The 13209-nt window shown below is 32.0% G+C and overlaps 1 protein-coding gene across 2 annotated transcripts; it reads right to left on the bottom strand.

Annotated features, from left to right (window-relative positions):
- Window positions 1-2730: 2730 nt before the first annotated feature.
- LOC117997048 (golgin subfamily A member 4-like) lies at window positions 2731-11732 on the bottom strand. 2 transcript variants are annotated; one of them, XM_069498276.1, is made up of 8 exons: window positions 11392-11732; window positions 9440-9512; window positions 8843-8952; window positions 7589-7696; window positions 7238-7435; window positions 6872-6955; window positions 3664-6801; window positions 2731-3240 (listed from the first exon to the last, which is right to left on the bottom strand). In XM_069498276.1, the coding sequence occupies exons 1-8, from the start codon at window positions 11473-11475 to the stop codon at window positions 3217-3219; spliced, it is 3819 nt and encodes a 1272-aa protein (XP_069354377.1). In that variant the 5' UTR covers window positions 11476-11732; the 3' UTR covers window positions 2731-3216. The 2 variants fall into 2 exon arrangements, with proteins under 2 accessions (XP_069354377.1, XP_034841114.1); XM_034985223.2 differs by having other exon boundaries at window positions 8831-8952; window positions 11392-11484.
- Window positions 11733-13209: the final 1477 nt, after the last annotated feature.

Here is a 13209-nt window from a genome sequence, read left to right as displayed (position 1 = left end):
GGATGACGTTTAACCATTTCTTATATCTCTTAAACGGTTAAACGTATAGACGTGATTTTTTTTACACATATTGCTATGAATTTGTGCGTAATGTTTGTAAAAACAGAATTAAAAAAAAAATACCGTTCAGTTTTTATAATTAAAAAATAAAATAACGTTATTAGGTCCTAGTACTTTAAATATGACCTCTAAAGATAAACTTATACCGTTGATTTGTCCCTTATAACGGCTCACAGTATCTTATCAAGTTTCATTGGAGTATTTTAAGTATTTATTGAATTATGAAGAAAATTACTACGACAGGACTACGATATTTTTCGACATTTAATTGGTCGAGTATTTTATGAGTTGGCTAATTAAAATTTCTACCAATAATTAGTGCGTCAGCTCATTTATCCATCTGCAAAAATATAGCCCAATACACAGATAAATTATAGAGATATAATCAAAAAACCTATAAGATGCGCAATACAATGATAAACCGACAAAGTTTGAATAGCCACAAAAAAGCGACCGTGTCATATATCGTGCTAACCTTCCAAAATTGATAGTATTGTGCCATTTCTTTTCTGGTACATGTGCGCACAAAATTATTAAGGTTTTTATTAATCATAATCTGTGGCATAAACCGATAGAGCTACAAGTGTACTAGTGGACAGCTTTCTATAGGCTGTATCTAGTTATATTTACAAACACTATGCACCTACTTACATTACAAATACATAAAATCATTAGTTTTTGAAATTACGTATTGACCACATACAGCCCACTTACTTAATGTAAGGCAGTACCTAGTAGGTATGTCTTTCGTAAGAATGTAGGAACTTAAAACTTGTTTGAAACTTTGAAGATCTACCTACTATTTCACTAAAATAAAACATAAATGAGGGTTAATAGATATTTTATTTCCTATTATAATTAGAGTTAACAGTTATTTTATTTCCTGTCCTTTGTGATTGTCCTTTTCTTGGGCTTGCTGATGTAGTTCTTGACGACGCTCGCTGTTTATACAGCTGTTCCCTTTTAGAGGGATCCATCCTAGATGTTTTTTCGCACGTAACTTAGGTAACGCAAATTCTTAGGTAGGTTAGGGAAAATATGGGGCACTGCACCAGCTACTAGTTGATTCAACGTGATTTATCTCTATTTCTAGATTTTTTTACTATTTTGTTACTGTTGATTATTTTTATTGTTATGTTAATATGACAAATTATGTTAATACAATAATTTTAGATTACCTACTTAATTTACAATCGGTATTCAGTCAGAATATTGATCAACTAAAACTTAGAAAATAAAAAATATATTGACCTGTTCTGTTGTTTTAATTTTCACTCACTATTATGTACGTACCTGTACTTAAGTGCTAAAAAAGTAATGGTACAATACTATCAATTTTGGAAGGTTAGCACGATATATGACACGGTCGCTTTTTTGTGGCTATTCAAACTTTGTCGGTTTATCATTGTATTGCGCATCTTATAGGTTTTTGATTATATCTCTATAATTTATCTGTGTATTGGGCTATATTTTTGCAGATGGATAAATGAGCTGACGCACTAATTATTGGTAGAAATTTTAATTAGCCAACTCATAAAAAACTCGACCAATTAAATGTCTAAAAATATCGTAGTCCTGTCGTAGTAATTTTCTTCATAATTCAATAAATACTTAAAATACTCCAATGAAACTTGATAAGATACTGTGGGCCGTTATAAGGGACAAATCAACGGTATAAGTTTATCTTTAGAGGTCATATTTAAAGTACTAGGACCTAATAACGTGATTTTATTTTTTAATTATAAAAACTGAACGGTAATTTTTTTTAAATTCTGTTTTTACAAACATTACGCACAAATTCATAGCAACATATTGTGTAAAAAAAATCACATCTATACGTTTAACCGTTTAAGAGATATAAGAAATGGTTAAACGTCATCCCAGCAAAAAACTGAATATCTTCGAAGTGTTATGACGCACAAATTTAATTTTAGCACGCACATTTACCTCTTAAAACGCACTAATTCATGGACCTATTTTTTTTCTCGTACGTCCATTGGGAAAAAAATGTGTAGCTGGGATGACGTATTCCTGGCAGAACGCGTTTTTTTTCGAATATCTACTTATTGGTTGGACGCACAAATTTAAAACTTTCACGCACAATTACACGACGTTACGCACTAAAAATCTATCCAACTCAAATCCAGAAATTCGACATTATTTTGCTGGGATTACGCACACATTTTAGAGTCGGTTGTGAAGAGCTTGGATTGATGATGGTGAAATTCTCAGAGAAGCAACACTGACTTGTCAGTCGATCTTCGCCATTATTGCTCCATGATAACGCAAGACCTTACAATAGGCTATTTGACTAATTTTTATAAATCGTTTTAAATTAATATTTATCACATAATAAGCACACTACATTGATATATTTTGGAATATTATCAATACTTATAATAAAACTGTAAGAGGTCAAATTCTGTATATTAAATTATTTTAGGCGCTGAAGAAACGCTATTGTGTACAGGGGCTTTGTCTTTGTCTTTAATGAAAAAATAGCTTTAGTCCAAATAAAACATTATTTTCATTTTTTTTATTAACTTCATGTAAAATTCATTACAAAGTTCGTTCGTCCGTTCCGCGAACGGCTTACGCTGAAGAAACGCTATTGTACGGGGGCTTTTAGTCTTAATTGAAAAAATAGAAGCTATTTTTCAGTTCAAATGAAACATTATTATTTTCATAATTATTTTTTTATTAACTTCATGTAAACTTCATTACTTGTACACATATATTCATAGTCAATATTCATAATAATTATGTGTTAAAAATAAGTTATTTATAATGCTTAACAAAACAAAATTTACAAAATGGCGTCATTATTGCAATACTTACACTTCATGCACAAATATCTCTTACATCAATAAATAATTAGTTCCCGTATGGTAAAAGTCTGTCTTAAAAAAACGTAGGTACCTACCTAGTAAGTACACTATTCTAATTTAGCGGCAGAAACAAATATAGTGTTTTCAATGCTTGAAGAGAAAGAGAGAGAGAGATGCTTGTTTTTTCTGGTACAATATGTTCAGTTTTGTATACGAATTAACGTCAGTATAAAAATAAATAAGATTTAAATAATAATTCATGAACACGACTTCATGAATTATTACTTTAATGTTTCGGTTCACCTTATTTTCTTTATTTTCTGGTCTATCAAATAATTCCAAGTTGTCGCAACTGAAAACGAAAATGTTAGTGTAGTTTATTTAAAAAAAATATAATTAAAAAACTGGTCAATTGCAAATCGACTCGCATACGAAAGGTTTCGTACCATGGTACAACATAATTATGTACAACACTGCAAGTTAGCTATGAACAGCGCCATCTACATGTGATTTTGTTGACGAATTATTTTTGTGAACACATTTTAATTTATGTAATGTAACAAAAATTGACGGTTTTCTATTTTTTCCCTTTGTGCTATAAGACCTATCTGCCTGCCAAATTTCATGATTCTAGGTCCACGTGAAGTACACTATAGGTTTTCTTGACAGACACTACAGAAGGACAGACAGAACAAAGTTTTCCTATAAGGGTTCCTTTTTTCCTTTTGAGGTACAGAACCCTAAAATCTAAATAAACATACTGATATCAACTTACAAAGCCTTGTCTTTCTTTTTCCTTCTGCAGCACCAGCTCTGTTTGTCTGTCATCAAATTTGACCACCGCTGCTAATACCTTAGCTAGAGTTATGGAATGTGTTCCGGTACCAGTCAAGTACTCATAAAGAATATTTTTCAAATATTCTAATTCAGTATTTTCTTGAAGAGCATGCAAATGCCTTAAACTAACAAGTGCTTCATCTAATCTCAAGCCCAATTTTTCATTTGAAAGTTTCAATTTATCGTTATTTGCTTGCATTAGTTGCATATTCCCATTTATTGATTGATTCATCAATTCCAAGTCACTTAATTTATTTTCTAATTTATTTTTTGTGTCTAATAAAGTATTATATTCAGCCATGATGGTATCAACATTATGGCTACTGTCAATAGGTCCTGTTGTGGTGGGTTGAGAATAAGTTTGTGATTGTAGTTGATCCTTAAGCTCCAAGTTTTCTTCAGCAAGGAAAGAATTTTCTCTAATTAAACTTTCTATTTTGTCTTTGCCACTCTGAATTTCATTTTTTAAAGTTTCTAGGTCATGCGATAATATATCAACCTTTTCAGGAATATTTTCTGTTGAGGCAATTATCTCTCGTAATTTATCATTTAATTGACTATTTTCCTTAGAAACCTTACTTATATGAGTTTGAAGACCTTCGATATCAGACTGTAAACGTCTATTATCTTCTTTAAGTGTATCAAATGCAACATTACGTTGTCTTAATATTTCATCAGTCTCATTGATGGTTGACTGATTGTGCTCATTTTGTGTTGATAATGTCGTATTAACTTCTTTTAACAACTTCATCTCTTCTTGTAGTGCCTTTATAGTTTGATTACTTTCAACAAGTTCATCATTAATATTGGAGCCAACTAAATCTGTCTGTGTAGTTGTATCATTCAATTGTTTGCCTGCTGCAGAATCCTTTTCAAGGTTATCTATTACTTTAATTAAGTGATCTTTTTCCATTTCAATTTGTGTGTGTGACTTTTGGACTTCTTTTAACTCGAATTCGATGTCAATAACATTCTTCGAAATTGAATCAGATAAATTCTTTAATGATATATTCTCTTCTTTAAATTCTTCAAGTCGTTTTTCTAAATCGTTGATTTGACTGTTTTTTTTCATATTAGCATCTTTTAATTTAAGTAGTTCATCATTTTCTTTACTTAAAACTTCAAGATGATTTAGCTTGTCTTTATACATATTAGAAACTTTGTTCAACTCTTCTTTTAACATTTCTTTTTCAACCATGATAGATTTTTCTATGGTATGTAGCTCGGCATTTTCTTTAATTAAATAATCATTTCGTTCACTTATTATTAATTTTTCTTCATTACAAAGACGCATTTTTACGTTTAATTTTTCTGATTCTGACATTAATTTATTTATTTCACTCTGAGTAATTTTTTGTTGTTCTTTTGTGCTTTGTATTTCTTTCGAATATATAGTACTATCTGCCTCGAGCTGTTTAATTTTTAAACTAAGTGCTTCATTTTCGTTTTCCTTTTGGATTAATTCATTTTTTATCATATTACATTGTTCTGATATCTTCTGAACTTCGTTTTGTAATGCTTTATTACGTTTTTCCAAATTCTCGGATGTTTCAATAATGCTGGCAAAGTCTTGTTTTGCAGTTTCGCTAAGCACGATAATTTTGTCTTTTACAGTATTAATGGATGTATTTATAAGTTGTTTAAACGTTTTAGATTCTTCTGACGCTACTGTAATTGTATTTCGTAAAGTATGTATTTTGAGTTTCAAGTCTTCACAACTTAATTGGAGCCGTTTCGCGTCGTGTACTTTATCTTTCAAAACACCAATTTCCGACTGTAATTCGTTTACAGTAATATTTAAGGTCTTGTTACAATTCTGAACTAATTCGTGATTAGCTAAAAGTTTTTCAATTTCTGACTGTAATTTTACTAGTTCTATTCTTTCATCTTGTATTTCAGATTCCAAGTTACTGCATTTTACTTTCCATTCGTTTAATTCTTCCATATATTTATTAATTTCTTTAGGGTCTTCATGTTCTTGATTTTCGAAACTTTCAATATAATTTTTAAGTGATTGTAGTTCTTGCTCGACATGACTGATCTGTGAATTTTTTTTTGAGTTCTCTTCAAGTAACTGTGTATTTCTATTTTCTAAATAAACATTTCTGTCAACCATTGCTAGTTTTTCTGCATTTTCTTGCTTCATTTGTAATTCAAGACATTTATATTCTTCATCCGACTTATTGATCAAACTTTCGAGACGTTGACATTTTTGTGCGAAAGTTTCTAATTCAGTTTTCACTTCTATTATTTTAGTTTTATCAGTATTCAGTTCCTCTATATCATTTCTCAATTTGGAGTTTTCCTCTTCTAAGTGATTTATTTTATTTTTGTAATCATTTATTATTATACTACGGGAATGCATCTCATTTTGACTATTATTTAAACTTTCTTTTAAGGATTTGATTTCGTTTTCTTTTCCTTCTAATTCCTTATGAATACTAAGTTTATTTTCAGCCAGTGATATAGCATATTCTTCTTCTCTTTTACTTAGCACTTCAATTTTTTTATGCAATTGTAGAACTTCTTCTTGTGCATTTTTCAAATTTAACTCTAGGTTTGACATTTCTTTGCTTTTCACAAATTCATTGGAATTATTTTTGTTTTGTAATTCTTCTATATTTTCGTTAAGTTCTTCAATTGTTTTTCTGGCTTCCAGTAAAGATGTAGATGTAGCTTGTAATTGATCATTTTCTTTTACTTTGATGTCCAGTTCAATCGAAATTTTTTGTAACTCTGCAGTTAGCAGAGCATTCTTTTCTTTAGTTGTCTTGAGTGAATCTTTGTATTTATTAATTAATTGTTCCATTTTTTCTACTTTATTGTTTAAAACTGTTATTTCACATGGTAAAGAATCTTCATTTGCTAACTTTTCCACACTCACATTGTCTGTAGCCAAAGTTATTAAAGGGAGATCCCTTTCATTTCCTTCAGACAAAGCATTTTTATTGTTTTCCAATAAATTATTGCTTGCAGTTGTGGTTGTACTTTGTAGAAGACTTAGTTTTGTATTAAGAGTTTCAATTTTCATATTTTTTTCTTCTATGTCGATTTGAAGGGCTTTCTCAAGGTGAGCCTGAAACCATGGCATAAAATATTAACTTGTTAATGATTAATAAATTAATTAATGTACATCTAATACATACTTTAGCACTTTGTTCTAATGAACATTGTTCTCTCAATTCAGATATTCTTCTTAATGCCTTGTCCTGTGTCTCTACAAGAACATTCTGAAAAAACATTCAATTTTATTAAATTGATTTACAATGTGGCCGATTCTCTTGTACACAATCTCTAAACTAAAATAAATTAACGGGTCTAAATCTAATGCTATCCTTTTCCGCAAGCAACATTATGAAAGGGATAGCAATAGATTTAGACGTTGTCATTTTAGTTTAGTTTAGAGATTGTGTACAACGGAATTAGCCACATTGTGTTTAAATTATATAATGTAGTTTGAAATTGCTTTCTCATTAATTTTTATAGCTTACCAAATTGTGTTTAATATTTACCTTAGCTTTTGCATTTTCTCTCTCTAGAAGTTTGTAGTGACGCGCAAGATCTGCATACTGTGTTTTGTATTTAGTGCATCGATCCTGTGTACGGCGATATGCAGAGTAGAGTTGTTCTTTGGTCACACGGTCAAGGTTAACTGTTCCACCAGGAAACCCTCTATCCTCCGCTTCACTCGCCGATACCTCCATATCTGACTGAAAGCATATAGAAAATATTTCTTTTTGTAACTAGCTGTTCAGCTTCTAACCCCATTTCTTACATATTAATAAACACTTAATAAATTATTATTATTATTTACTAGTGCTACATGTTTTTTATTTACACATTTCTCACGGAATATAATTTACCTGTAAGTGATACATAGACAGACTCTCATAGCTTGGCAGTCGAAAAGATATGTCGCTAGCCAAAGAACTGTTTGATAATCTTCTTTGTCTTTGGCTTTCTTGGGTCATCTGGTACAAACAAATTATTTTGTGATTATGTGACTTTTGCTTTGAATACATGAAATGAAAGATATTCTATTAGTATACCTTATAACGCTAATATCAATACTTTTTAGCCTGTGCATTATAATGGGCTCTCTAAAGTGATCGAAAAATATAAACAATAGCAACTATTTGGTTTCTTGACTTGAAAATTTGCTACGACTTGCACCCAGAGTTGTTGTTTATGTGGTTAAATCTGTTGTATACAATCTCTAAATTGACAGACCTAAATGTAATGCTATTCTTTTCTATTTATAATTCTATTTATAAATATTGCTATCCCTTTCATAATGCTCCCACATTATGAAAGACCTGTCATTTTAGTTTAGAGATTGTGTACAACAGAATCTCTAAACTAAATGACAGGTCAGTAGACCATTTACATAAATGCTATAGCAATAACCGAGAAAGACTGCATTTAGCTAAGTGGGAGGTCCCGGGTTCGATTCCTGGCAGGGGTTTGGAATTTATAATTTCTAAATTTCTGGTCTGGTCTGGTGGGAGGCTTCAGCCGTGGCTAGTTATCACCCAACCGGTAAAGCCGTGACGCCAAGCGATTTAGCGTACCGGTACGATGCCGCATAGAAACTACAGGGACATGGGTTTAATAAAGACCAACATACCTGTTGCAGGTTAGCCCGCTCCCATCTTAGACTGCATCATCACTTACCACCAGGTGAGATTGCAGTCAAGGGCTAACTGTGCAAAGTGCAGACAAAAGAATGAATAGAACAATAAACAAATTAGCCAGACTCAAACTCTTCATCTCTTTTAGATAACGGTTTTTAATTTTTCATATTGTAAAGAAATTGAAAAATAGTTTATTTCGAGGATGCCGCGTCTCGAAACGATTATATCTAATAAGACCCGCAGTGGTGCTTGTGTTTATATTGTATTGTTCACATAAACAAACTTCACTCGTATTCGAGACTCGCGCGTGTTCACGCAATATTGTGCTTGTGATGCGTCTGCAGTCGAAATGCAAGTTGTGAAATGATGAAATCGGATAGCCGCCGTGTGAATATAGCCTAAGTCTATTATTGCATGGCCTAAACGCTGTGCTATAATTGGACTACTTAAGTCACACATATTGTAATATACCTCTTGAGTCACCTGATAATCCATAGGTTCAACCTTTGCTGGCACATTTTCTGGGTGAACAAGCGACACTTCTTGTAAGTTATTTGGTTGATTGTTGGAAATCCGAGTTTTGCTGGAAGCATCTAGAAAAGTTTCATGTTAACAAAAATTGTTTACTGTACTACTGAAATGGACATAACATACAAGTACACTGGAAGTTGTGTGCCATACAAAATGAGTTATTTTTTGGGCTGAGCGTAATGGGAATTAAAATTGACACAATGATGTGTCAATTTTACACATCATGATCAAATCATCAACCCATCATCAGTCCACTACTGATTTTAAGCCATAATTGGCCCAGTGCAGATTGGCAGATCCTCTACAGGCCTCTATTGAGGTCGACGCGAGTCGGTATGACTGCAATATTTTTATTAGAATATACTTTTACTGCTGTAATGTGGTTATATTTTAGGTTGCCTTCAGATTAAAGAGTGTCAGATGCATGTCACATGATGAATTTATATTTGACAAATATGTGCATCGAACTGACTTCTTCTTCTTCTTCTTCTCTTCTTGAAGATAGCCAGAGCCTTAACCATTAATTAGGAAGTTCATAATGCTTATTACCATTATCACCAATAGAAAATAAATCATTATTTGTTATATCTGATATGCTGCTTGAAGCAGAAGATACTGCTGCCTGGAAACAAAATGTATAAAAATTAACCAAATATGGAAGAGTAATAGTTATACAATTTTAGTTTTAGTATACTTAAAAACCGAAACACATGTCGTATATTTTCCTTAAGACCTGGAGAGTGACAGGCTACTTTTTATCCCAGAAAATCAAAGAGTTCCCATGGGAGTTTTAAAAAGCTTAAATCCACACGGACGAAGTCGCGGTTATCAGCTAGTACAGAATAAATATACAATATTTTTTGAAGAGGCGGCTGACAGATGATAATATAACTCAATAAAAGTTGAAAGTATGTTTTTTTTCTGGATCTAGGTTTAGGTACTTCAAAGCCCTTGTGGAAATAAGGAGGAGCTACCCGTGTACCCACCGGCTTCTCCCACCAGTGGGTGGAAGGGGAATTCGTATTTCCCTGTACACCCACTGCATTAGGGTAGGAATTAAATGTATAAATATGTCAATACATTGTATTGATAAATAAATACTTTGTTTTTAATATTAGTTTATGTGAATTCTATAAAATATGTATCCAATGTTATGCGATTTGGCGTTGCTGTAAGCATACAGAGGATATTCTTTAATAAATCAATAGTAAAAGTAGGGTTGCCACCTGCCACTTCTTGATTAATGGGTTACCAGCATCAAAAATACGGGTTTTAGATTTTTTTACTGGAGACAGTGTTTTACATCTAGTTTTTTTTAAATATTAACATGTACATAATTCTGCCTTCACTGTATCAATATCATGGATGTAACCAGGAATTGATTTTGGGAGGGGTTTCTCTGACAACTGAATCCTTTCATGAGAAAAAACTTTTGCTCTGACTTGATGGGGTAATTACCTGGTTAGGGGAATTTCACCTTTCAATTTGACAGTGCGATAGAAAACAACAATAAAAAAACGCTAGTTCAGCGAGCGCAAGTGTTTTTGATTTAATAAAGAAAAATTAAAGTGAAAGGGAAATGAGCTCAACCATAACACAATGTTTTATTTTATTTTTATTTTGTTTATTTGAAAATAATCAACAGCGTAAATACATAATTATTATTTAAATTTAAATCTAGGTATAACAGAAGGCCAAAAGAGATTACTTAAAATTATAATTAAACTATTTTAACAGAATAGAGATAGAATAAATGTAGGTATATACAATAATAAAATAAAATTACAACATGGTGTGTATGATTGTGTGTGTGTGTGTGTATGCGTGTGTGTGTGCTTATGTGTGTGTGTGTATGTGTGTGTAAGTGGGAGTGTGTGATTGCATGCATATTTAGATGTTAGCTACTTTTTTTTTTACGATGATAGTTTCTTAATTCCTTTTAAAAGCATCCATACTAATATTATAAATCCGACAGAGTGTGTGTTTTCCAAATCAAATCAATCTTCATTACTAAAATTTGGCATTATTCGGAGGTATCCCGGAAACGGACATAAGCAAATAAAAGTTTCTACAGAATTTTTAAAAACCTAAATTAATGCAGTTGAAGTTGCGGGCCTTACATAAGTAATACAAACTAAAAGCGCGAGCGAAGCGAGCGCGCAATTTTTGATGTTTACAAAAATGCCACGACCATGATCAATTTTATTATTAGTCAGTTTCGGCTACGCGGGTAGGGTACTAGTCTACGCATTGCCGCAAAAGGAAAATATTCTTTCTATTGGACAAACGTGTGGGTTTGGTTTTGCTAGCCAACTCTGGCTGAATTTGTAAACGGGAGCTTTATTTGCCCCGTATTTTATTTTCGTAACTAGGGGTTTGTCTTATCACACCCTAACATACGGGGTAACCCGTAAAATACGAGACATCTGGCAGCCCTAAGTACAAGAGAAGTTTAGAAGTTATTGGGACACAACACTTCAACAACGCCTTAAAAAAATTACCTGAGCAGCTTGTGCAAACTGTTGGATCCTTTGAGGAGATGATTTAACTTCCTCAGCCAATTTATCTTTGAACTTCTTGAACATTATTGCTGCCTAATTTAGAATAATACAAATTTCGTAATTTTTTGATTTTAGCAATTGTTACGATTAAACATAAGTGCTACGATTGCATGGATGGTAATTACTTCAATGGGGTATATTAATAATATTCTCAAATTTAACACGATCTAAAATAGGTACAGCAAGTTAAGTATTAAGTGAATTTTATTTACACAAAAATCTAAAGACTAAAACACCATTTCACAAAAACCACAAAATCACAGCACAAAATATCAAAAAACACAGACCAAATACATAGAAAAACGTACGGTGTTGCTAAGAAAAAATCTGAAATGGTTTTTGTTAAATATTAGAGGCTAGAGCCATTCCATATAGGTACATAACATCATATTATTAACTATATATATCAAATAAATGTCGATGCCACAGATATGTCCAGATATGCAACCAGCGTGGCCCCCTCAATCCCTCTCGCTCAAGCAGAGGTACTTGCTTGTGAAATGTTATTCCGTCTGTTTTATGTTCGTTTCGGCTATTGTAGCCTAGTATACTGCAACCCACCATTGCACAATAACTTCAAAAACAAAAAACAACAAAACGAATCAAATATTTATTTACAATACTTGAGTCAACATAACCTCACTTCACGTTGTTTGCCAAAATCTCACGTACCTACAAATACATTTTGGCAAACAAAAAAAGTGGCCACGGTGATAAGGACAAAACAAAATCTTTTTGTGACGTTCTAATAAGAGCTAAAATGCATTTAGCTATCTCGCTCTAACAGTAAGTGTCACAATAGGGCTACTTCTAAAGGTATGTATTGTTAAAGAAGGTTTTGTATTAATTTATGTGTCACACTGGCTGTCTATTTTATTCTAATTCCTTTTAAAATTTGGAATGTCACTCTAACATGTCTTATAATAAAAATATGTTTTCTCAAACTATATTATTTATTTAATTGAATTTTATCGATCCTAAAACGGACTCTAATATGATAGCAGATCGAAAATAAATTCAAGAATTATTTTAGAGCAGAGATAAGCTATAATTTCTATTTTCTTTAAAAATTCTAACAAGATTTATCAAAATGTCGTCTTCATGGAATTCATCCACGAGCTTCAAAATTGATATTGGTCGTTTAGAAGGAAAGGAAAATTGGACAACATGGCGCTGCAAGGTACTGTTAATGCTAAGAGGTACTGCTGGATGCTTAGATGCGATAAATGGCAATCTAAACAAACCAAAGGAACCAGATAGCACAGCATCAGCAGAAGATTTTGATTCTTATCAAAAAGCTCTGAGAACATACAATGAGATAAACAATACTGCAATGTTCATTTTAATGGCTAATATGTCAGATGCTACTCTACAAAAAGTGATGAGATTCACAAATGCTAAACAGGTTTGGGAAGAATTACACACTCTGTTTGATGGTACATCTGAAGATAAAAGCTATGCTACAGTTTCTTCGGCTATCGTAAAGATCCTTCTCATGACATGTCAATGCATATATCTAAATTGAAAAATATATGGCATGAATTGAAAGTAGAACTACAAAAATCTGAAAAAGATGTTCTTCAAGATAAAGAAAAATATGACCTTCCAGAGATTTTACTCATCTGCAAGATCTTAGAAACTTTACCTGTTGACAGCTATTTTCCATTTAAGTCTAGTTGGATGCTTATGTCTAAAAAGGATCGTAATATTGATAATTTGACAGCTCAAATTTGTGCTTATGAACGATCGCTTACAAAT

This window comes from Maniola hyperantus, chromosome 4 (genome assembly GCF_902806685.2).
Source record: "Maniola hyperantus chromosome 4, iAphHyp1.2, whole genome shotgun sequence".
Lineage (NCBI taxonomy): Eukaryota > Metazoa > Arthropoda > Insecta > Lepidoptera > Nymphalidae > Maniola > Maniola hyperantus.
This window is presented reverse-complemented; position numbering and strand designations above follow the sequence as displayed.